A 27,013-nucleotide genomic window follows, 5' to 3' on the forward strand; every position below is an offset into this window, starting at 1 on the left:
AGATACCGATACATTTACAAAGTCTAGAATAATTTTGATTACAAAATTTTGATTACAAATAATTTCGATACCCTCATTTAAAATAGAAACAAAATATAATCATAAAGCTCTTGAATGCATAATTAAAAAAATATTTAGCGATAACCACTCATAAAAACAAATCTGAAATGAGAATATGGAAACAATGGTTCTCTGATAAGGACTGTAATGGAAAGCAAAGTAATTAGAACTTGATTGCAAGTAATAAAAGAAACATACTAATCATAGCAAAAAATCGATGTCTCTTCAAATTTGTTTGCATAAAGGTATTCTTCCATGTTGGAAGTTCTTATTCAGACCAAGGATATAAAATCTAACTTTAGAATCACCTGAAGAATTTACCATGAAAAAATTTTCCCTAATATTAAATCAATAACTCTTAGTCATGATGGCATCAGGAGGAAGAAGGATTAAAATCAAGTACCTGTTCCCTGTTTCTTTTTCAGGAGAGATGCACAGGCAGCATTAGTAGCCATGTCCAGGGCCAGCTTCTTCTCATTGTTTCTTAAGTCTGTTCTAGCACCTTCCCCAACACAAGAAAGTAAATTAGGTGTTTTGAAGACTCTATAGTAGCAGCCAATCCTTTTTTTTTTTTTTTTTAGTTTCTTTTTTCTCTATTTCTTTTCTTTCTTCCAGTTATATTGAGATATAATTGACACACAACACTGTATAAGTTTAAGGTGTACAGCATAATGATTTGACTTACAAACATCACGAAATGATTATCACAGTAAGTTTAGTGAACATCCATCATCCCATATAGATACAAAATTAAAAGAATATAAAATTTTTTTTTCCTTGTAATGAGAACTCTTAGGATTTACTCTCTTAACAACTTTCTTATATAACAAACAGTAGTGTTAATTATATAGCAGCCAATCCTCTTTCCATCAAAACTAATCACTTTTGGCAGAACTAACTAGAGAACCATTCTGGCCACGAAGTAGGCTCTTTCCAAACAGTAAAACTTTCTCAAAACAGTAATAGCATATTTGGCAGCTTTAATCAGGGAGCTTATTGCTGCACCTGTAATAATTATACACAATTAAAATATAGCCTTCCTTTCGAGTCCTTATAGAATTGCATGTGAACTTTTCAGTGAGGAGTTTACTGTCCCTGCGGACAGTAAATCAGTTAGACTCAACGCGCCTTGGCATGAGTTTTTGGAGATTAAATTCAATACACCCTTTACCTCTTCTTTTCAAGAAGGTCTTTAGAAAAGACCATGTAAGTTGAGCTTGAGGAGATTAATATTTATCTTAAGTATACTCTCATGCTTATTAGCAGAATTAGTAACACTAAAATCTAGAGGCAATCCATTGTTCCCACAGCCCATCTTCTACTCCCTTTTTTCCTTGTCTTTATTATGTGTTAAATTACATCAGAATTCATAAATCTTTCTCATTGTCAAAGATTCAAAAATACAGATGTATGCTGATGGGCCAGGAGGCTGGCCCATTTCAGCCTTCTCATTTCAGTCTTCAACTAACCTCTTCCTTCCCCATCTTCTACCTTCCCCAGAGGTGACCATTCCCAACAAGTGGGGATCAGTTCCCACCTCCCTTATGTGCAAGAATGCATTCACAGACATATGTGGACATATACACAAAATCATACTCCATGTATTAGTCTGTAATTTGATTTTTTTATTTTGCCAATGATATTTTCCTTTTTTTTTTAGTTGATGTACAATATTTATAAGTTTCAGGTATATAACATAGGGGTTCACAATTTTTAAAGGTTATATTTCATTTATAATTGTCACAAAATATTGGCTATATTCCCTGTGTTGTACCATGTATCCTTGTAGCTTATTTATTTTATACACAGTAGTTTGTACCTCTTAATCCCCTACCCCTATCTTACCCCTTTCCCTCCCTCTCCTCCCTGGTAACCACTAGTTTTGATTTTTTTAACTTAGTAATATATCATCGTATTCATTCCTTAGTAGTACACATACTTATAACCCAATCTATTTAAATATTTGTAATTATTCCATTTTGTGGGTATTCCAAAATTTATTTAACCACTCCTCTATTGAGGGGCGTTTAGGCTGTTCCTAATTTTCATTATCACAAACAATGCTGCCGTGAACCTCCTTGAACAACATCTTTGTTTATATGCATTTCTGAAGGACGGTTTCCTAGAAGTGGTGCTGAAATGCAAGGATATGTATGTTTTCATTCTGCTAGCTACTGTTAGACTGCCTGCCAAGGAGGCTTACCAATTTACACTTTCTGCCCCGGTGTTTGAGAGTGCCATTTTCTCTACAACCACATCCTCTCCAGTAAACAAAATATAAATGTCCTAAAACTCAAAGGCACAAAACTACTGTCAAGAAAAAAATAGTATGTTTAATTAGGAATACGGTGACCGTGTGTGAAAATCTCTCATGAACAGATTTAGATATCCACAGCTGGGGTTATAGGGAAAACCTCATTCTCTCGCTGTACTACAGGTCAAAAATCCTGCGGGTTCATAGTTCTGTGACTAATCATACCTTACTTTACATTTGAGAACTCACATACATGATTTCTGTCAGGACGGGAAATGTTCAGAGACAGGATGCTAGAGGAGAAACTCAACCATTTCCTGTGTCCCTCTCAACCAGCGCTGCCCAGCAGAAAATTATGTGAGCCATAGATGTAATTAAAATTTTTCTAGTGGCTACGTTTTCAAAATGTGAAATTCATTTTAATAATATATTTCATTTAACCCAGTATATCCAAAGTGTTATCACTTCATCATGTAACCAATATAAAAATTATTGTGATACTTTACTCTTTTTGTTCCTACTAAGTCTTCAAAATCTGGTATTCATTTTACACTTACAGCACATCTCAATTCAGACTAGCCTCATTTCAAGGGCTCAGTAGCACGTGTGCTTAGTGGCTGCCATAGCAGACAGTGCAGATGTTGGCGTACCTTTGGGGGGGCACTACAGTGGTCCTCAAGGTGTCTGATCTTTTGCACCTGGAGTTTACATCATCAACAGCCTTTAAATCAAAAACATTTCCTCTCATATAACCCACAACATTGCTCCAAGGATCCCTAATGATAGTGCATCCATGTGACATGTAGGTTGGGGATTCCAGCATCCTATATTACAGCCTTCTGGACCAGGTTGCAGTAGGGGGTGATATCCCTGGCCTTCTATAAGGGTTAACTAATATTTGTGGGACAAATAGATGAATGGATGGTGAGTCCATAATTTCACTGTTGCTTCTGACTTGTGTAAAAACAGGGAATCAACGTATCTTCTCATTTTCTGTACATCTAGCATCTGCTCAGCTCAAAGCAGGACATCGTAGCCAGAGCATTCTTTCTTATCTATCAAGCTTTCCTGTGAGAACAAGGGCCTCAGCAACTTTACCCATACAGCTTTCTTAGAGAGATCTCCTCTGTATGTGTGCATGCCCATGTGTACGCATGCACACATACACACACACACACCCCTTCCTTCTGAGGCCCTTTAATCCTGCAGAAATGTACAATAAATTCTTACTAAGGGTAATATATGTGATTTTAAAGCTTACCAAGCTTTTGAGTTAAAATTAAAAACTTACACAAATCACCTCAATTTTATCTTATCCTAACAACTCTGTGATGCAGAGTAGAGATCAAAAGTCCAGTTTTAAAGTAAGAAGCCTATCATTTTCCCTACTATTTCAAGTGGTATAAGTGGATGTAGCCTATTTTTCAGGGTAAGCAAAGACCAGATAAACTAAGCACACTTTACCTTTTGCCAGAAGCAACTGGACAATATCTGCATAACCCTTCCAGGCAGCAGCATGCAAAGCTGTGTCTCCCAACTTGTTCTATGGTGATATAACAAGAGAAAGCAGCATTTGAAAAAGAGAGTGTGGATTGAAAACGCGCATGACTTTAGGTTTACTCTAACCTAAGTAAATCTAAAATGAGAACGAAGTTATAAAATCATATAAAATTCCAAAGAGGGAAAGGAGACTCAAGAGATGAGAGGTGAGTCATGTGGGGAAAGGGAATGGGATGGAAGAGGAGAAACTGACTCGGCAGAGCACAGGTGGAAGTGCAGATGCCTGCAGAGGGAGACGCCAGGAGGAAACAAGCAGATTTGTCTCCGCAGTAACCAGCATGAATTAGGAACTGGAGATGCCTGGAGACACGGGAGCAGGCATGAGGCATGGGAGTGAAACCAAGAGTACTGGGTGAAAGTGTTTCTCAGGAGTAATTAGAACCCCAGAACCCCAGATCACCTTCCTTTCTCCCTGCTGCCAGATGACCCAGTACAGATGGTAGAATTACCCTGTTGAGAAATTAACCAGATAGCTTCCAAGCTCATGGAACTTGCAGGCACAAGAGAAGGTGGCAACTAGGCTAGGAACTAAAAGCAGGGGGCTAGCTGAAAAACCTACAAACTGAGCAGTAAGACCCCTCTCCCAGCTGCCTTTACCTACCCCAGTGCCCCAGTGTGTACAGTCTAGCATCTACGCCCAGGGAGGAGGCTGGAGAATACTTCTCTGGGAGAGCTGAACAGTCCCAATGTGGGGGAGGAAGGGAATATTTTAACTGGCATCTGGGTATAAGCCAGCAGAACATTCAGGACCTCACCACTTCACCCTATGGAGAAAACCACCAGTCAATAAGCCCCACAAGCACACAGAGCTTTCAGTCACACTCAAACATGAATGGACAGACAAAGGCACTATATATTTGAGGACAGCCTCCAATATCTGAAGAAAGATCAAAACAAAGCTAATGGATCTCAGAGGAAAAAGACACAGTGTAGTGAATAGCAGAAAATGTTTTAAAATATGTACATAATTAATATATCGGAGATATAATATGACATTATGTTAGGAAATGAGAAAAAGATGCTATGTAAAAGTAAAAATAAGAGTAAAAGGAGGAGCTTGTGGTAGAAAGAATTCTAAGACAGCCCTCAAGCTCCCTGCCCCCTGGGATACACCTCCCTGTATAATTTCCTCCCCTTGAGTGTGGGTGAGACCAGTGAATATAACAGGATATCACACCCATATTTTCTAATCAGTTTATGTTAAGTTCATCAAAAGATATTACCCTGGGTGGATCTGACCTAGTCAGGTGGGCCCTTATAAGGAAAGGCATAGCACCAGCAACACAATCTCCTGCTGGCCTTGAGAAAGAAAGCAAATAGCCACGTTGTGAACTGTCCATCAGGAGCGGTGGTCTCTAAAAGTTGAGGGCCTCAGTACCATAGGTGCAAGAAACACAATTCTCCCAGCAACATGAATGAATTTGGAATAGGACTCGAGCTCCAGATGAGAACCCCACTCCAGCCAATACCTTGATTCCAACCTGTGAGACCCTGAGCAGAAAACCCAGCTATGCCACCCAGAATTCTCACCTATAGAAAGCATAAGGTAAATGGGTATACTTTTAAGCTGCTAAATCTGTGGCAATTTGTTACACAGCAACAGAGATCTAATACAGTGCTCTGGGGAATTAAGAAGGTGACCAAAATAAAACATTAAGATGAGAAAACCTCTGAGGAAAACTAAGAAAATTAGAGGCTCAATCTGAGAGGTCCAACATAGCTACTAATGGGCATTCCAGAACCAAAGAACAAAGGAAACAGTCAGATAAAAATATATAAGAAATAATACAAGATATTTTTCCAGGCTGAAAGAGTTCACTACCATTTTCAGGAAAAGACCCATTCTAAAAGCACATCATTGTGAAAGTTTGGAATACCACGGATAGAGTAAAATTCTAATCATGAGAAAAAGCAGGGAATTTCCTGGCAGCCCAGTGGTTAGGACTCTGCACTTTCACTGCTGAGGGCCCAGGGGCCCGTGTTCAATCCCTGGTCAGGGAACTAAGATCCTACAAGCCTCGCGGCATGGCCAAATAAAAAAGGGAAAAAGCAGTTAACACACAAAGAATGGGACTCAAAAAGGCATCAAACCTCTCAAAAGCAACCCTGGAAACTAGAATACCATGGAGCCATGCCTGCAAAATTCTGAGGGAAGTCATTTTCAACCCAGAATTCTATCAGCCAAATAATCAAGCCCAAGCTCCCCTTTCTCAGGAATTTACTTGAAGGTATTCTTCAACAAATGGAAGACAGAGGATCCAGAAAAGTGAGGACACACACAGGAGAGAGGGGAAGCGTTTCCCAGGAAGACAGCAAAGGGCAGTAGAGACCAAGTTGCTCCGATTAGAGAATGAAGATGGAAGTCTTCAGTATGATTCCAGGAAGAAAAAAAAGAAAGCAATTATCTTATACAATTTAGAAAAGTATATCAAGAGAGTATAAAACAGTGTAGAGGTCTTTGTGAAATACAAAAAAAAAAAAAAAAAGCTAAATAAAAGTCAATAAATACAGAAACAAAAAAGTTACACAAGCAGTGAATGATATTTAAATAACCATAATACCATAAGCATTATATAGTAATATAACCAAAAACTATGCTATGTATGATGATACATTAGGAGAACCAAAGGAGGAAAGATTGGGCGCTGGGTGCTGGAAGATGACAGCTGGGCGGTTGACAAGCGTAAACCTTCACCTACCAGATAGGATGCCAAAATACTTTATGAAGATGATGAATTAGGAGACAGCTCCACAAGCATATTCCTTAGTAACATGAAGGTAAGAGGAAAGCACTAAAAGCTGAAAGTGATATACGAGGTGGAGTATGGCAGGAATTTGGGGCTTTATGCAATGGGGACTTTAATGTAATAATAATTTTTTAACTATGTGCTTGTTGTACTTTGATTAAAAGTTTTATTAAAGATAATAAATGGGAAAAGGTGAGTTCCAAGACACCAAGACAGGATTTTACACACACATAAGCTGTACCAGGAGAGCAAGGTAGGTGGGTTAAATGACTTCTGCATAAGCAATCTCACCTGTTGGTTCAGTTCAATGTTTGGTTGAGTAAATAGCATTTCCACTATATCTGAAATTCAAATAGAAAAGATCTTTTTAAAGAATGAGACTAAAAGTCTGACAAGACTCGGCATAATAATTTTAAAAGAGGATTCTTTTTACAAGAATCCTCAAGAAAATCGTTATAACAAAGTTTTCAACATTATGTAAATAGAAGACCTAAGACTATAAAAGGTAGAATTACTTAGGGAAATTTTTTTTCAAATATTTTGGCTTTTGTATTTTCACATGACATCTATGATAGGAATATTTTTACATTTGCTGGGGCACTTAATATTCATTACCACTAATTTGTGTTTAAATTTTCCTTTGGCCATGTTATTTAATTTGTTGGATTCTTTGTTTCTCATTACTGTTGGGATCATTTTCTGTGTGTTGTAGAGAGAGGGAGAAAGAGAGTGGGTGTGGTAGATTCTCAGCCAGGCTGAAATACACCTAGAAATTCCATTTGTCATTATTATTGATTATAACAGAGGAAGTTATCAACTGAATCACTAACTCAAGCAAATGCTGTCTCTTTCCTAAATCTTAAGCTTAGAATGTAAATCATAAAAGCTTCCTGGGAAAAACTAAGTCAGAGGAATCAATTCTGGTCCTTTCTTCTGTGAGATTAGACAGTGGGGTTTATTTTTATATTACTGTTGTTTTCCTGTAACCTTTGCAAGTCTGAGAGAAGAAAGGAAGCTTCCACTCTTTCAAGTGAAAAGGTCCGTGTAGTGAGGCTGACCAATCACATTCTACCTACTGTTTTACAGAGCTTCCAGGGACTGGGCTTTTGGCTGACATTCTGAAAAATTTAAAAAGAATAACAAATTTCTTTTTTCATTTCTGTAACTCTGGCTCCCCTAGATGAAGCACATTTTCAGTAGCACAGACATTTATAGTAACAAACAAAATGTAATACCTTTGTGACCCCCGTGACAAGCCCAGTACAGGGCGGTGCTTCCAGCTTTGTCCAAGCCATTAACACCTACTCGGTTGTCCAAACACTCTCTCAACCAACTCAAGTTGCCTGAAAACATTTTACATTTATAAAAACACATGAAAAAGGTTTTTAGTTTTTTTCATTTTGCTTTTAAATCAATTTCATCCTGCATAAATTCGCATTTGCAAAGGATTAATCAGCAAGTCTGAAATTAAAACCTGCCCCATAACGCATTCTCTGTGGTACATTTTGACTTCCAGTTTATTAATGGAAAGCATTAACATCAATTTTTAATGGTAGGTTAATGGGAAGAGTTGCCTAAATGGGTCCATTTAAGGTATTTTTACTCTGTAAAAAAAACTTTTTTTTCCTTTGTGAAATCCTGGAACTTTGGGAACAAATGTCAAACCTAAGAACAAGCAGACACTACTCATATTAATATTTAAAACACATTTTCAGTTCCTACAAGAAAAGAAAAACTAAATAACCTACTCAAAGCTGATGCTCTTATATGTTAAAGTATAACTATTCATTTAAAATCCTCTGGCTAATGCCCTAAATATCTAGTTTACAAAAAAATTTTTAAATGTCAATTTAGTAGTTCTACTTATGCACAATCCTAAACCAATAATTTCCTTTTGTACATTCAGATTTCAGAAATATCTACAATTAAATGAAAGAGAGCTTACTGTGGCCTTACAAAAAATTCCCCATGATCTACGGCAGGGTTTCTCAACAGCGGCCCTACTGACATCTGGCGCTGGAGGATTCTTTGTTATGGGGGCTGTACTGTGCAGTGCACGATGTTTAGCAACATCCCCAGCCTCTACGCAAAAGGTGCCAGCATCCCCCCAGTTATGACAGTCAAAATGCCTCCAGATATTGCCAAATGTCCCAGGGTTTGCAGAGAGGAATTACCCTCTGTGGAGAACCACTGATCTACGGGACAAAGCCCCAAGTACAAGCCCCATCCCTGGTGCTCCCTTCCTCCCCAACTCCATCCTCACCATTCATACTTGCAATATACCAACACTCTCCCAGATGCTGGACCCCTGAGAAGCCCCCACCCTCTGCCCTCCTGTTACTCATTCTGGCCTCTATAGCCTGTTTAACTGAAACACACTTCAACCGCTATACTTATCACACCATCTTGTAATGATCTGCTACACACATCTCTCCCCCGCCAGACTTTGAGCTCTGCGAATCACAGAGCATGACTTTCCACTTGCAACTAAGCACAGGGCAGGTAAGACTCAAAAGTTATTTGGTGACTGACATTTTGAAAATTAAAATCACACATTTCTGTAGAGGGAAAGAAGGCCAGAACAGAGATTGCCTCTGGGGGAGGCAAGGATTTAACTGGGAAGGGAACTTTCTGGGATGATAGAAATGTTCTGGATCTTGATCTGGGTGTCGGTTACACAGGTATATGCATTTGTTAAAAGTCATCAAACTACACAATTAATATGTCTGTGTTTTACTGTACTGTTTATCTCAATCAAAAAGAATCAGACCTACCTCTTTTTGCAGCTTCATGCAATGGATTGTCAATGGATTCTGCCTGCTCAGCCACTAGGTCGAAAAAAAAGGTGCAAATCAATGTTGAGAGGGCCACCCAAAGGATTCCCTGAAGCCAATTCTGTGTCCCAGCTTCAGAAGTGCCAGGACCTTCCACCATACAGCTTCCCTTACTTAATGTGAGTTTTAAAAAATGGCAGAAAATCAAAAGTGATGTTTTGTGCTTTGAAAGAAGCTGAATTATGTGTCAAAAGAAACCAAGCTAAGACAATAACACAGCAATTAACTGGGAGTATAAACAGAAACAAACATAACAATTAACTAGAAGTATAAATAGAAACAAACAGATCCAAGGTCTGCCTACCAGTTTGCTCAAATATTTCACCAACAAATTTAGTCAGGAAACTGCAAAAGAAAGCATTTGAGGTTCGTTTTTACATTCTATAAAAACACCCTGCTTTGAAGATGGCTGAAAATAATTGTTTCCCTTGTGTGTGTGGATATGAAGGGTGAGGTAAAGGAGAAATATTTTGCTTTCTATATTCAGAATGGGCAATCAGCATACCTAACTGCCCCTAAGGAAGGTGTATTCACTGCTGTCCTAGAATCAGTAGGAGTGACCACATGAAGACTGTTGTTCAAATGAGACTTCAGACCCACCCCTCCCACCATAAAGGGCTGTAACTAGATACTCCCTTGGCTACCAGGGATCTAGCAACTGAGAAACATTTTGCACCCTCAGTCTATGACCAGCTGGAGAAGTTGTTTATTTGGGATTTCAAAGGTTAGAGGAGTGTAGAAATGCTTAAAGTCTTTTAAAATCCAGAATGATATGGCCCTTAGACCAGGTAAGTGGGGCCCATGTGTTGAGCCCCAGGTCTCACTCATTTCCCTCCCCCACCTTCCTCTCCTCTCCTCCACCTCCTCCCCTCCCCTCCCCTAGGAGCTTTGAATTGCCTTCCTTGAAATTTCTAAGTCCCCTTCCAGTGTTCGGAACTGGTGCCTGATGTCAGCCCCATTGGTCTAAGGATGTATCTAATGCTAAAGTCCAAAGGAACCTTAGAAGTGATTTAAATCAAACCCTCTCATTATACAGATGGAAAAACGGTCCCAGGGGCAGCAGTTAAGTGCCCTAACTAAGGTCCCTTGTTGTTAGAAGTGGAAGAAGGATTAAAACCCAGGACCCTTGTTTATCAATCCTGTGTGCTTTTTACTTTACTCTGCTGATTTCTACGAAAGTCTGCTTTGTCCCCCTTCCAACTAGAAGTGGCTTCAAGGCAGGGCCCACGTCTCACTGTTCAAGCTCCTCAAACTGCCCTAATATTCATTTAATGAACATCACTGCCCCAAACATTAATTAACATAACAAGGCAAGGTTACTTCATCACAAAAGAAAGGGCTAGTCTAAAAAAAACAAAAAAGAAAGAAAAGAAAAAGAAAAATGTTCTCAGCGTTGAATAAAGTAAAACCATAAGCATTTCCCTGGAAACCTTAGGTTCTTTCAAGAATGTTACAATGCATTTTCTTAAGCCAAGGAGTCAAGTTCAAGTACATCCAGCATCCATGGCCACTCTATTAAGAGGAGGCTCAGAGTAGAAAATGCCCTAGGCTGGCAATGACTCCATTGATTTCTCAGCCACAGCCGGAAGCAGAAAGGCCTCAGGAACCAGATAACTGAAAATACACAAAGTACAGCCCAAGTAAAGCCACTGCAGCCATACTTACCATAGTTGCTCGGGATTAGTCCTGTCCTGCCTTTGGAGGTGCCTTTCCACCAATTGGTATCACTCTGGTGAAAGAAGAGTTAAATTAAGTGGCACCGAATCCAGTTTACATTCAGTCATTTTTAAAACCATGTGGCTCATACTGGCCTCATTTTGGCCTTTTCAAAGGGTAGAGCAGTTGACATTTTTTGTTTTATTTAAGATAAAATACAACATACTTCCAATTCAAATGCAGAGTTACTGCTTTACCAAATGTCCATCAGCCCTGGTCACATTGATCAAGCTTCCTCACTCCTTAGTTATGGATGTCCATTCCCCTTATCATTAAATTACAAATATACACACATCTGCCTGCAACAAATCAAAGACACTTCATCATAGAGATTCCACATTCAAACAAATCAAACAGAGATAATATGAAAGAGAAGGGAAAAAATTATGTTTAGTTCAGACTATCTGTAGGATTTTTTGGTCCAGAGTCTAATTTCTCTTAGTCTCAAGATATGCATATATTTGGTTTTCTAAAGATCTCTTTATTTCACCTTTGCTTTTTTGGTAACTTTTTATCATAGAAAAATTCAAACCTACCAAAGTAGAAGGAACCGTATAAGGAACCTACACATACCCATTTCCTAACTGCATGAACTGTTTACTCATGGCCAATACTGTTTCATGCATATCCTCACCTACAACCTCCCTCCCCTTCAGATTATCCTGAAATAAATTCTAGACATCATATTCTTTTATCTGTAAATATTTTAATATGAATCTCTGAAAGATAAGGACTTTTCCATAATAATAACACCATTATCATGTGTTATTTTGTTTGCTAGCTTAAAATTTTTTCAACAATAATTCTTTAATATCATCAAATATCTACAATACTCAAAATTTCCAGTATGTCTTATAATAAAGTCCATACAGTATGATTGATTGATTTGCCTCTTAAGTCTCTTTTAGTCTATAGTTTCCCCCTTCATTTTTTTTTTTTCACTCCTTCACAATAGACTTTTCAAAGAAACTAGTTTGTTCCGAAGAGTTTGGAAGAGTCTGGATTTTCCTTGTTGCATCCCTTGTTATAAAAAAATGTGTTCCTCTGTTCCCTGTATTGCCTATAAATCGGTCATTAGTTCTAGAGGCTTAATTAGATTCAGATTCAATTTTTTAGCAAGACTATTTCATGTGTAGCATTGATTCTTCCATCAGGAGACACACAATGTCTCTCTTTTTGTAACATTAGTAACCACTGATGAGCATTATTTGGATCCATTATTTCATAAGGGTTGCAAATGGTGACATTCTAATTCTATCATTCCTTCTTCATTTAAATAACTAGAATATTACCTTAAAGACGAACTTTCCCTCATCAACTCTCAGGTTACCCAGAGATAAAGTTCATGGAGAAAGGCAGAATAAATACTGATTCTTTTCCTTTAGAGTTGTCAGAATAAATACTGATTCTTTTCCTTAACAGTCATCAGAATAAAAAGTTGGCTCCCTAGCATTCTCTTAGGTTGACCAATGATGTTTGTTTTTGTTTTTAAGTATCATTAGGAGCTCATGAATTTAAACAGAGCAGATTTGTTTCAATCCTTGGGATTGTTGCCCTAACTGCTCAAATTGTCCTATCTTTGACCAGTGGCAGCCTCTTCAGTTTAGTTCTGTGTCTTTCCAGTGTGACCCTAGTAGTCTTTGGGAGCTTTCTTGCTTTCTAATAATGAGATGTCCTGGGATTATCTTGTACCTTTCCTGCCCCCAACCTGGTACCAGACATTTCTCAAAGGAACTTTGTTCCTTTTAATGGGAAACAACATATTATTATTAGGTTGGTCTTTTTCTCTTTTTTTTGGCCTTTTCAAAGGACAGAGCAAGAAATCTTTTTGTTTATTTTATTTTACATAAAATACAACATACTTCCAATTCAAATGCAGAGCTACTTAACTTCATTGATCTTACATCTACCTGTACATCCTTTCTTGCAGGCTGAAACTGCCGGTTTTCTACATCATTGACTTAATGACTCATTTGCTCTAAACTGCAACACACATGCAGCAATCTCAGAATAATAATACCAACACTTCTCCAACATCATGATTAAAAACTGTTTATAATTTGGGGGTAGAAGTTCTTTTTGTTCTTCATATTATTCTACTAGAGATATTCAGTCGAAATGCTGAGTTTTAAAGTCACTTGGAATAGTTCCTCTCTGTGTGTCATGCCAAATACCTGGGGTACAACTAAGTTCATTTGATTCATTCTGCTTTTAATTTTTAGGGATTGCTTTTTATCATTTAATTTAATTTTATAACTATGCAAAAGTTTACATGATTCCAAAGACAGATCTCCAAAACAAGGTGTAATTTTTTAAAAGTCTATATTCCATCTATGTTTCCTCTACCCTTTTTCCCTTCCTTTCAGAGAAGAAACTACTTTTTAAAAATTTTTGACTCCTCCTTTGACTTTTCATTTTAAATTGAGGAAAATAAGTATATGTATATCCTCTCACCCTTTCTTACTTACATAAGTAAAGGCACACTATCCACATTTTTTTCACCTTGCTTTTTTTCACTTAAATTACTCCATAATATCATATAGAGATATTCCTCACTCCTTTTTATAGCTGCATAATACTCTGTTTGTAGATACAGCCAAGTTTATTCAACTATTTTCCTACTGATGGACTAAGGGCTACTTCCAATCTTACGTTATTACAAATTATGCTCAGTGAGTAAACTTGGGTATATGTATTTCTATACAGATATACATGTAAATAATGTACAATATTACAGCTATACAAAATAGTCGTATACATCTTTAGTTCATGTGTGGTATGACAAAATATTGGCTGGGCTTACCATGTCAGTAATGTAGATAATATCACCTTCTTCAAAGTACAATTCATCTGGCTAAAAAAAAAAAAAAAAAAAAATTAAGTTTTACTCCATGTAATTTTTTCATGAATTAGAATACAATGATGATGATAATTATACAAATTCCAGATTCTAAAATCCTTATAGACAGCGTAGTTTTTATATACTTAAATCTGCACATAAACCATATAACAAAACATTACTGACAAGCTAACACATGCATAGAAATGTGAATTTTCCCATGATAAACTTCAAAGAATTAATATAAGAAATAAGAATTCCCCCCCACACACACACACACCTTATTTTCTTCCACAATGAAAGCAAGGCATTTTTATACCAAAATAGAATATTAATAAAACTTTTTCGTTGTAAAAATTTCAAAAGGTGATATATATTTTTTCATAAAAGGATAAATGTCTAGAACTAAAACCATGAAAAATAGCTAGAAGCTTGGCTCTCTCCTAAACGATTAGCCTTCAATCCTTAAACACTTTCATATCAACATCACTCTCTACTTATTTTGAGAAAACCATTATCTTAACTCTTCATGTTCAGAGAAGATGAATATCTTATATACGAGAACAGTTAATACATAATTCAACCATTAATAAGGCTAAAGAGCTGAAAGATATGAAGCAGTAACTCATTCTAGACCATAAGCAAGCTCTAAGGGGTTAATTAATTACACAGGCAATACGTGCTCTTATACCAGCCAAATGTCCTACAAACTCCCTGAGTAAAGCCAGGCACTTTAATTAAACATCTTTTTCCTATCAGTAGATAACACTTATCCGCATGACTGTATGAGTAAATAAAATGTCTAGGGAGTTTCCTGGTGGTCCAGTGGTTAGGACTCAGCACTTACAGTGCTATGGCCCGGGTTCAATCCCTGGTCAGGGAACTAAGATCCTGCAAGCCGCGCAGTGTGGCCAAAATATATATATATATGTATATTTATGTCTACTGATGAGCAAGTTTCAGATATTGGGAAATGTTTACATTGTCATGCTGAGTGAAGAATGTAGGGCACAAAATTTTACATAGGATAAGATCATGAGCACATATTAGTTTCATAATGCTGGTTGGAAAAAAAAAATTTTTTAAAGGCTTTGATATTTGATTCCAGTTACTGCTCCACACTAATAAAAATTATGCTAGTGAAACAAATTATTTCATTCTTTCATTTTCCTTTTGTTTATCTCCTCCTCTCTCAGCTGCAGACTAGGGCAGTAAATGTGACTCTGCAACAGTCATTTACTTAGTTTCAAAGATGATCTCTATTATTTTTATAACTATTTCCCCGTGAATATAAATGAAGACTATATCAGCTATATCACGCTTTAAGCAACCACAATTCATAAATATTTAGATGCAATATGCATTCAAATATAAAAATTAGCAAATGATGATTAATGAAACTAAAAAATGTGAGATCCTCTAAAAAGCACTTTCTGAAGCATTTCTTAATTTACACTTCGGTCTGCAGAGACTAGACTTACACATAGCATATCTATGCAAAATTAGTTGAGCCTATGTAGATCAATGACATACATTTTAATATTATTGGAAATAGGCATTTGGAAGAAAAAAAGTAAAGCCTTCTAAGACTTTTCTCAATTTTTCTCTAAAATGTCCTGATGATCTATGATCATTACTACTACCAATATGTGATGGATATAGAAAGTGATTAGGGAAACAAATTGTTTACTTTAGCACTTCCCTGCTGTTAACTGGCTCACTTCTCAGAGGCCGGAAAGGTGACTCACTGCCACCATGGCATCCCAGCTGGTGGGATGCAGTAGCCATCCTTACAACAGAAAGGTTGGTCTTAGCTGGCAATTTGAACAGCATCTGACTATCTCTCCTTTAGATGACAGTAAGGAGTGGGTGGGGAGAATGAAGCAGGATGTAAGAAAGTAAAGAAAACAGAATATATGTGAAATCTTAGCATTTTTTTGGAGGGACTGAGTTTCTTGGAGTTTTGAAAGAGTTCAATGTCTTGAAGAGAAGCTAACCTTGCCCATTTACGTCTAACAATGAATCCTCCTCAATCGGTGCTTACGTTGAAGTGAAGGAGTCATCTCTAAAATCACAAAAGTCAAGTTTGCCTGAATTTCCACACTTAATAAGATGATTCACCCTTGAAACAAAAGGCACATTTTGAGAAAGTACCAAACAAACAACTTAAAAAACAAAGAACACACACAAGTCTCTGTAATTAGTCTTCCTCATAAAAAGGAATAAAGCCTGGAAGAATGGGAAGTCAGTGTTTAATGGGTACAGAGTTTTCTTTGGGGACAGTGAAAATATTTTGGAACTCGACAGAGGTAATAGCTGCACAACATTGTGATTGTACTAAATGCCGCTTCATTGTTCACTTTAAATACAAAAAATGGTTAATGCTGTGTTATGTGAATTTTACCTCAATTTTTAAAATCATATGGTATTTGTAAATAATTCTTTTCTTTTGTGGTTTGGTAAAATGCATGATTTGGAATATGTCACCAAGTACACTCATTTCAAAACTTCTTGTGCTGTTTCAGATTTTAAATTAACGGCTGCTGTTCAATAGCGGTGCCTGCCTCAGCTACCTATTAGATCAGACTTGTTTTTCAACTAAGGCAGCAACAAGAGGCAGTCGATTTCAGTCAGGTAAAAAAAGGTCTCGCTAATTTTTCATCCTGAGAAAAGAGAGTGGGAGGTTTATTTTCTTTTTAATCAATAGCTCCCAGACACACAATGCTACCCCCGCTAGAATATCTTCTTCCAAAGAAGCTAGGGGTGGTTTTTCCTAAGTCCTTTACCAAATTCTTCACACTGCTGGTGGCAGTATAAACAACAAGGTAATTTCATGATTTTAAAACTTAGATAGATTTGTACCTCCAATATTCACACTTTCCATTAAGAAACCACTTGCAGGACACAATGTAAATGTTCAGTGAGGATCGACTTTTAAATTCCTGGCATCGTATTCATGGACTATGATGGGAAAAGAGTGACACAATCAAGTAAGCACTGTCTATTTCTAGTCTGTTCTTTGGTTTTTAACCACATTCTTCTTCTCCTCTCTCCTTGAAGAACCACAAGGTATCAGAACAAGTAAATTGTTGGCCACTGAGATGTTATAGGGATGAGTATGCACTTGGTAATGTATATCCTGTTCCATATATTCTTGGTAACATATAATTCTCAAGGCATTAATTTTGGTTGGTTTATGCAAATATATATTTTATGAAAATTTTTTGAAACACTGTGACGTCCTTTTGAAATTTTCCACATTTGTCAACCTGGAGCCCTGAGAATTAATAAAAAGAAAAAAAAATCAAATTCTCCACAGATGTTTTCATTTAGCACTTTATAGTATTATCATGTGCCAGGCACTGGTCTGGACACTTACAATCTCACAGCAACACTGTGAGGTGGGTGTTATTCTTATCATCACATTATAGATGAGAAACTTGTCCAAGGCCATACAGCAGGTACATGGTAGACCCTAAACTTGAACCACGACATTCAGATTCTGGAGTCCCTGCCCTTCATCACCACCTCTGCTTTCTCTCATACAGAAGGGTCATGCATAGCCATTACTGGCTGCCATGGTGTCATGACCAGGATAAAAGGCAATGGCTGTGGAAAATATCTGTTGTTTCTCTCTTCCCCACCGAACATAATGCAATACAACAAAATCAACAGCAGTGCCTTATACTTGCAAAGCATACTTAACGTCATTTGATCCTTACAACAGCCCATTAAGGCAGGGCTGGGTCATGGGTTTAATCTCCATCTCACAGCCAGGCTCAGAGAGGTTGAAGAACTTGCCACAGATCATACAGTTAGTGAGTGGTAGGGCTGGGCTCCTACTTCAGCTTTTGGAATCCCACCCTAGGGCTCCTTCCCCTACATATAGTGCTATAAACCTAGAGGAGTCCAGCAAATGTTACATGATAGAGGAGGATCCTGCTGGTTTTCTTGCAGAAATCAATATACCTCCAGCACACAGGAAATGCTGTTCTCTCTCCATCAGTGCAACTTTACACTGGTCTATCCAGTCTTACCAGGCCTCTCTATGACACTTTATTGGATTGGGGGTTGGGTAAGAAATAAGAACCAAACAGGGCTGGGTGGTGTCAGGACTACCTTGCCTTCATGCACGACAGAGGAGAGAAATGCACTGACAGGAAGAACCAGGAGTGACAAGCTTCCCAGTGGATCACCAAGACGAGTTGGGTATTGCTGTCCCTATCTCCTAAGAGGAGTATAGTAGCTAAAAACTGGACCCAGGTATTTCTGGGGTGCTGTACATGTCAGCGATGGTCTCACAGAGTCCAGCTCAGCCCTTCCAACTTCTTTGTCTCAATGACTTTTAGGTGAGTTTAGGATATACTGGGGTACACCCATCCCACTAGAGAAGATGGCCACTGGGCTCAGGCGAGAAAGACCAAACTGAGCTTGTCCAAAAGAAATTCTCATTCAGAAAAGAATGTTAAGATGAACCTAGTTCTAGGATGATATTCAAAATACTGAGCAACTGGTACAGCATGGGCACTTAAGCAGTCAGGAAGACACCTGGGACCTGATCAGCCAGACACCTCCTCTTTAACATCTGGATTGAGGGGAGATGGAGAGGAGCAGAGAGTGGGAGCAGCAGGGCATGAGGTAGCCATTACTGACCATCCAGCACACACAGGATGAATTAGCAGCACTGCTCTACAGCCTAGGATCCTTGGGACCATGGATATTAAAAATAGCATTTTAGGGCTTCCCTGGTGGCGCAGTGGTTGAAAATCTGCCTGCCAATGCAGGGGACACGGGTTCGAGCCCTGGTCTGGGAAGATCCCACATGCCGCGGAACAACTGGGCCCGTGAGCCACAATTACTGAGCCTGCGCGTCTGGAGGCTGTACTCCGCAACAAGAGAGGCCGCGATAGTGAGAGGCCCGCGCACCGCGATGAAGAGTGGCCCCCGCTTGCCACAACTAGAGAAAGCCCTCGCACAGAAACGAATACCCAACACAGCCATAAATAAATTACAAAAAAAAAAAAAATAGCATTTTAAATGTGGAATATTCAAAAAACCTAATGAATTAAATGTCTATTTTCTCCTGTGCATTCAATAATAACCAAGACTTTTAAAAAGCAGTAGAGGGACCTCCCTGGTGGTGCAGTGGTTAAGAATCTGTCTGCCAATGCAGGGGACATGGGTTTGATCTCTGGTCCAGGAAGATCCCACATGCCACAGAGCAACTAAGCCCGTGTGCCACAACTACTGAGCCTGCGCTCTAGAGCCCATGATACTGAGCCCATGTGCCACAACTACTGAAGCCCGCGCACCTAGAGTCCGTGCTCCCCAACAAGAGAAGCCATCGTGATGAGAAGCCCGCGCACCGCAACGAAGGGTAGCCCCTGCTCGCCGCAACTAGAGAAAGCCCTCGCGCAGCAACGAAGACCCAATGCAGCCAAAAATAAATAAATAACAGTAGAGAGACTCCATCCTGGAATAGAACTGAAGGTGAATTAAAGTAATCGATACATCAACCAATCAAAAGTATGTGTTAAGAGTCTATGAATATAGCAACCACTACTCCTTCTAATAGTAACAATGACTCCTTAATAGTAACAGCAGCTTTACACAATCTCACTTAATTCTCACTAAAACCCTATGAGATTATTATTATTTTCACTTGACAGATGAGTACACTGAGGCACAGAGGTTAGGTAATTTCTGAATTTACCAGGTCACACAGCTGCTAAAAGAGGCAGAGCGGGTCCTAAAAGCTACTGTAAGCTCTAAAGCCCTGTGTTCTGCACCCTAGACACCGTGCTGGTGAGCAGGACTGCAATGCCAAGTGCAGAAGTTCAGAGGCGGGAGAGACATCCCACTCCTCCCTGGGGTGATCAGAAAGTCTTTATGGAAGAGGAAGTGTGTAATCAAAGCTTAGAGAGGTGCAGAGCCATGAGTCTAGAAAGAGTTCAGAGATGAGTTATACTGTGCACTGAATCCAGACTGGAATGGTCCACAAAAGGGAAGGAGCAGAGGATGGCAGGACTAGAAAGGGGGCTGGACCACAGAGGACTCTGTCCTTAGTCAAATGAAGGGTTGAAGCAGCTGATGACCATTTAGGACAGAGGAAGTATCTAAATGAAATCACGTTTGGTTTTTATGTCAATTTGAAAGTGAAAAACTGAATACTTACAGTTCTGGGTTCAAACGTATAAAGAGCTCTGAACACTTTAACTTGCCCTGAAAGAAAGGAAAGAAAAAACACATGATCAATTCTTTCATTTCTAAATTTGCTGTAAACAGTATTTTCCTTTCTATTCTTCAGAATTCCTTAACTAAAAGCCCCTGTGAGAAATTTATTTTGGAATTAAGTGTTTTTTTCTGCATAGGTGGTATTTTTAAAATATTTGTTAAATGAAAGTATGAATAAACACATACCTTCCCCCTCGCAAACAACAGGAGCTACCAAATTATTTGTACTTAGCTTCTGTCCTATGTAGAACCTCTCCAACCCTAAGATCTAAGTTTAAAAACAGAAAGGTGAGAGTTTAACATAAAGAGATATTTAATGGGACAATCAATTGATAAAATCAATTGATTCAATCAATATTGAATCAATATTCAATAGTTGAATATTCTTAAATTAATGGCTTAGGATTTTATATTTTCCAAGAGAAAAGAAAATATCAGGGAGAAAAATTGTACCTGTTGGAGAAATCTGTGATTCCATTAAGTCCCACAACAGAGTTCAATAACTATCCAAAAATGAGTCATGTTCATGAGAGCTGTCCATTCTGCCAAACCATCTCTCTCTTTATATGTCCCTTTGCTGCATTTCCATAACACCTGGTTTCAGAATAACTGATTTGCTGGCCTGTCTCATTTGAGGGCAGGAACCCTGACTTGTTCAATCTCCTGGCACCTACCTGACATATAGTACGAACTTAATAAATGCTTGCTAAATAAATATATGAGTATAAGAACAAATTCAAACAGTGTCGGAAAAAGCCTACACATATCAAAATAGAAGAACTACCTACTTAAGATGTGATAACAGTTCAGTTTCAGTACTGGAAGAACCTTTAGAGATGACCACCTAGTCCAAGGGCATTATTCAGAACAGTGGTCCCCAGGGTGGGACACAGGAAGACTACTTCAGAAATTATGTACATTTTTATCTTATTCATTTTCATTCCTATTTTAACATGTTTTAAAATATAACAGCATGATTGGGACTTCCCTGGTAGTCCAGTGGTTAAGAATCCACCTTCTAATGCAGGGGATGCAGGTTCTATCTCTGGTCGGGGAACTAAGATCCCACATGTCGCCGGGCAACTATGCCCGCATGCCACAACTACTGAGCCCACGAGCTCTAGGGCCCGTGTGCCACAACTAGAGAGAAGCCCACGCACCGCAACGAAGAGCCCAAGTGCCGCAATGAAAAAAATCTTAGTTGCGTGCCGCAACTAAGACCTGATGCAACCATAAATAAATAAATAAATATTTAATAAGTAAGTAAATAAAATATAACGGCATGATAGAATACATATACAACTTATAAATACATTTACTGGGAGTAGTCAAAACCTTTTGCTGATAGAATGTTAAGCATTATGAGGGTAGGTGTTTTGTTTTATGAATGATATATCCAAGTACCTAGCACACTGCCTGACACATAGGAAGCACTTAATAATTATTTATTGAATGAATGAAGAATGGATGAATAAAGGAAACATGTACTCAAAAAAAAGTCTGAAAACCAGTAGTTTAGAACAGCACTGTCCAATACAACTTTATGCAATGATGGAAAAGCTCTACATCTGTGCTACTCACATATAGCTACTGAGCACTTGAAATATGACTACTGAGGAACTGATTTTTACACATTATTTAATTTGAATAAGGTTAAATTGCCACAAGTGGCTGGTGGCTAGCATACTGAATGACACAAATTTAGAACATCAGAAAATGAGAAATGACATGATGTCCATTAAGAGGGGACTATGTAAATCAACTCTGATTCAACCATATGATAAAGTCATTTAAAAAGAATGCTGCAGACAGACCCACAGGCACTGATGTAGCAAAAAGTCTGCAAAATATTCAGTGGAAAAAAAAAAAAACACACATTATAGAACAGTATGCCAAGTACCATCTATTTATGTTGACAGCACACAAACATCTTGAGTGAAAACACCAATTATGGGAATCTTCACATTCTACTTTACACGCATTGTTTAAATTTATTACACTGAGCGTGTATTACTTTTATTATCAATGAAAACAATAAAGATACTTTCACTGGGGGTATGGAGGGGTGGGAATCATTCTTTCTTCTAAATGCCCTAATATAGAAGAGCCGCTCAAATCCCCTGTTACTTAGTGTGGCTGCAAGAAAACATTATTTTTGCGATCTGAATTCTAGTGCCATTTCTAAAAGCAAAAGTGAAAACTCTTTTTTGTTTGGAGTTTGTTTTTTACCCCACACCCTTAGGCCTAAGAAAGGAAACATTAAATGGAAGGAGGAGCTGCCAGGAGAAATATTTTCTGCTGACCTGTCTCTCTGAGAGGAGAGATTAACTATCTTGATTACTTCAAACTTTCCAAAGAGAAGTTACACAAGGAAGCATCCACTCATGACCAAACTCAATAATGACAGAATTTTCTTGCTCCTTTGAGGGAAGGGCAGGGATGAGACAGGCTATGTATGATTTTGGAAACAAGATCCAATGTCAACTTAACGAGCTTAGATAAAATTCAGTATAAATTTTAAAACCTGGAAAAAGAAAACTTGGAGTGTGACTAAGCCGCTGATTTTTGTAACTGTATCTTTTGTGATTGTCTTACTTAAAATGTTCACAACTTAAGAGGAAGTTGGAGATTTATTTGCATCTTGATTTATACTAAACAGAGAACATCAGGCAACCCTCTAGGCCATTATACGAGGGAACACTCTCTCTATGTAATGCTGTAGAAAACACTTTCACATACACGATCCTTTTTATCAATTAATGTTGGGACATTAGCCCCTTGTGGGTCCCTTTTAACTCATATATTATAAAAGTTCTAGGCCTTAATTTATTCCATTCTCAAAGCTGAGTCAAGTAGAAATGAAAGAATACAAAGAAGCAGGCAGAAGTTATCAAAGAATAGCATAAAGAAGAAAAACAGATGACTTTCATGATTAGTTTGCCAACCCTGGATATAGCCTCTCAAGAGAATAGTAATTAATAATACTTAATACACTGATCATTTTTACAACATATTTAATTCAACTGTGTGCAATATTCTATAGCACAGGTTTACACAGAGTACTAAAGGGAAAAAAATCAGGGTACTCTGTGTTTCTACAGTATTGTCCTTGCAGACATCCAAAAAACAAACAAACAAAAAAACCATCCTAATAAATCACCAAGAGCAGGCGCTGATCAATTCCAAACATACTTAATGAAGGTAGATTCACAACGTAAAATAGTTGTGTTCTTGTATATGCAGAGAGGCTAAATTAGATGCCTTCTTCAGATACCCTCCGTCTTGATCATTTTCTCACAGAAGTCTGGTTACATACAACGAAGGGAGAAAGTGGAACTGAGAAGATGGCATGAATTACCTGAAGTCACCCTGGAATTCACCCTGAATTAAGACTGGAAACAGGCCCAATCTTTTGCCTGATGCTTTATGCGACTCTCATAAACATGAACTAGCATGTGAATGGTGTTAAGGATTTCAGTAGGGCTGGCCTCCTAACATAAGCAAGATAAGCAAATTCCTACCACACCAACAGCAGCTGGCTCCTCTCCTTGCCAGGCACACCCTTCTCTTTTCTTTGCAACCCCACCTAGACCCTGTAGTGAAAGGCTGAGTCCACTAGTCATCAGTCAAACACTATCTTCCTCTGGAGTTAGGCAGACTGCTTCCCCTACTACCACCTCCCCACCTCCCCTCACCCCCGACTTCAATAAACTAATCCTTGTCCATAGCAATTGAGGCTGATAGAGGGAAGGGGATCTGGGATGGGGTCTCGAACAGGCAACGAGTAAGAGAATTTGCTGTTTCTGAGGTCTGCAAAAAGAATATGTATTGTTGCACCACCAAGGCCCTGAAGTAGCACGTAGAAGGACTTGGGGCTTACAAACTCAAACATGCAATTTCTAATCTACTTTATTCTCTGTTGGTGGAAGAGTGGAGGAAAAGCTTCTAGAGTGAGCCACTACGACAGCATTAAAAGCGGACTGCTCACCACAATGGATAGACATACCATAAATGGCAAGAAGAATGACTATTCAAAACATCAGAACTTAGTCATCTGTAACTGATGGACTATTTCATTTACATTCTGCTGAAAAATGCTGGGAGGCATGAGACATTTTAGATGGACTTCATTTAAAATGGCTATGATAACTACTACACACCCACTATGATAGTTAAACCTAAAAACACTGACAACACTAAGTGTTAAGAAGGATATGGAACAACTGGAATTCTCAGACATTACCAGTAGGTGTGTAAACTGGTACAACCACTATAGAAAATTACTTGGCAGTAGCATTAATTCATTTTTTATGTCTTAACATGTCTTTGAGATCTTAAATGCATTTCTGAGGAAGAAAACCATCCTTATATTGCACACAAAGATGACCCCTCCCAGACAATGTCACTATCCCCAGAGTACAGTGAGTCTCAACATTTTTAAACTGTAGATCATGACATATTAGTAGATGGTAAAACTAATTTAGTGGCTTTTAAAAATATTAAATAAAACAGAAAAGACCAGAGTACACTGTAAATAACAGAAATAATTATGGCTTTGTGAAATTTTTGTTTCACTAGGAGGACTGGACAGATGGATGCAGAAATGAATGTTTATTTTAGAAATTTATCAAATACACATTTCAGCATAATGCCAAATGGCCAAATATTAAAATCAACATTTGCCAAAGCTAAATGTTGCCTTTACAGAATGAACTACTGGGAAAGAAGAATAAATCTGAAATTTTATTCAAAAATTCATTATGATTACAATTTTATTATTAAAAATCCTGGTAGACCCATATTTAAAGTTTGATATAAAAGGGCAGGAACCATAATTCCTCAGCACTGTCAACTGCAGCCTGATAAAACTTCTGCAAAACTAAATAAATGTTCTCTCTAAAATGAGGTCTGTGTAAAAGCAAGATATTATGGTGCTACTTCTGCCAGTATAGCTGTTTCTGATGATGATTTTGCCACCAAGTTAGTAAGCTGTCTTTCCTCCCTAATAGAAACTGACTGAGGTCAAGACTTACCTCCTCTTCATCTCCTGGGCTTGAAGATTTGCTCAATGCTGGTGATGCAATTTCATTGAAAGCAATCCCACAAAGGAGACAATTGTTTCCCCCAAATTATTAGGGGCTGTATTCTCTCAACATTGTCAATCCACACCTATGATTTTTACTATTTATATAATAACATTTGGACATATAAAATTCATAGCCTCACAATCATCATTAATTATCACAATATTTTATTCTCCAATAAAAAAATGTACATTTATACTTTCAGTTGACTGAGAGAATTTTCATATATAAAGTACAAAGAGGACATTCGAATTAAGTTACATTTAGAGTATGTACCTATCTTTCAAAGTGAATATTAAGAGAACAGTAAATCCAAATGGCATGCCTTGTTTGCATCACAGGCATGGCATAAGGGATATCTATGCAATCTACTATCCTTGATCAAGCAGAAGTCTTGGTGTGCCAAAAGTGACACTGAAGTAGGCATTCCATCATTTGGTCAGTCATCCAAAGCTGAATGACAGACTTTGGAAGAAATATGAGGGGAAGGTAAACTTCTGTGTACCCTTATGCTCGTGTGTGTGTGTGTGTGTGTGTGTGTGTGTGTGTGTGTGTGTGTTTGAATGTACCAGGTCATTAAGTAAAACATATATATTTCTTATTGGAGGTCAAGGTCAAAGAAAGTTTGAAAGCCACTGCTCTAGACTATCTGATCAAGTTAGAAATTTGTTACAGGACTCTAAAGAATGGGTAATACTCTTCTACTTTATGAATCTCAAAATTCAGCTAGCATATAAAATATAATATTCTCCCATCACCCCCAAAAGCAGATATTATAACCAATTTTAGATAATTATAACCAATCAAAAAGAAGGATGAGGAAGAGAATTATTTGAACAAGGAAAAATTATAGAAAAATAAGAATTTACTATGTACATATATTTCTCACATTTATCTAAGCGAATGCAGGGAGTATTAATCTTAATTTATATCCTGTGGGTATGAAAAAAAATGTGTCTCAGGGTAAGTAAAAGTATTAATGTTATTTCTACGAGGCATATTTAAATTATTCCATTAAACAAGCACGATGAAACAGGATGTTTTCCGCTCAAAAACAAAACAGAAGGAGTCTATGTGGTAGTATCCAAGAGTCAAGGTCATCATTTCCATTGCTGGGGTGAAAGGAAACAGCTGGGCTCTGTTAGGCCAACACGGGGCTCCCCTGGGCTTTGTGGATTCCAACGCCCATAAATGAGGTGGTCAGCTCAGAACAGGCTTCAGGGTGACGATCTCTATTCATGTCAGTCCACAAAAGCCCAGTGCTCTTGAAAAATAAAATGTTTTTCTTGCAAAGAAAATCATCATGTGAGTAGAGCAATGTCCAAGAGTTTCCAATGTAAAGAATAAGTTTCTTCCCTCATACTTATATTCTTGGATGAATTAAATCAAATCCAAAGAACTCTATTTGCATATACCTTTAAAGGCTATAACTAACAAAAAAGACTATGAACGTAATGTTTTCATCTCTCCTTACTCCAGTACCACCTCTTCCCTGCTTCCACCCTATGCAATCCAAAGGGGAAAAAAAAAAAACACTAAAGAATTTGAAACGTGTCTTGATTGCAGCTGCAGGAATGGCAGACTCATTAAAAACAGTAGCCAGTGTGTTTTCTGACAAGAGGGTTCTGTTTATTAACAGTGTGCCTTTCTTATCCATTTTTTCCTTTGCTTATACGTTGCAGTGC

The 27,013-nt window shown here is 38.0% G+C and overlaps 1 protein-coding gene across 4 annotated transcripts in view; it reads right to left on the reverse strand.

Moving 5' to 3' along the window:
• The window catches only part of OSTF1 (osteoclast stimulating factor 1), a 48,148-nt gene that overhangs the window by 6,130 nt on the left and 15,005 nt on the right, over positions 1–27,013 (reverse strand). For 2 of the 4 annotated variants that reach the window (XM_082471109.1, XM_082471110.1), the window contains exons 2-9: positions 20,186–20,232; positions 13,975–14,025; positions 11,121–11,184; positions 9,396–9,449; positions 7,857–7,964; positions 6,913–6,962; positions 3,779–3,857; positions 464–562 (exon numbers count right to left, since the gene is read on the reverse strand). In XM_082471109.1, coding sequence (XP_082327235.1) covers positions 464–562; positions 3,779–3,857; positions 6,913–6,962; positions 7,857–7,964; positions 9,396–9,449; positions 11,121–11,184; positions 13,975–14,025; positions 20,186–20,232 — 552 coding nt within the window. Of the gene's footprint in view, positions 1–463; positions 563–3,778; positions 3,858–6,912; positions 6,963–7,856; positions 7,965–9,395; positions 9,450–11,120; positions 11,185–13,974; positions 14,026–17,134; positions 17,288–20,185; positions 20,233–27,013 lie in introns of those variants that run through there. The other 2 variants (XM_082471111.1, XM_082471112.1) reach the window with 2 other exon arrangements.

This window comes from Balaenoptera physalus (genome assembly GCF_965194825.1).
Source record: "Balaenoptera physalus genome assembly, chromosome: 7".
NCBI classification, from domain to species: domain Eukaryota; kingdom Metazoa; phylum Chordata; class Mammalia; order Artiodactyla; family Balaenopteridae; genus Balaenoptera; species Balaenoptera physalus.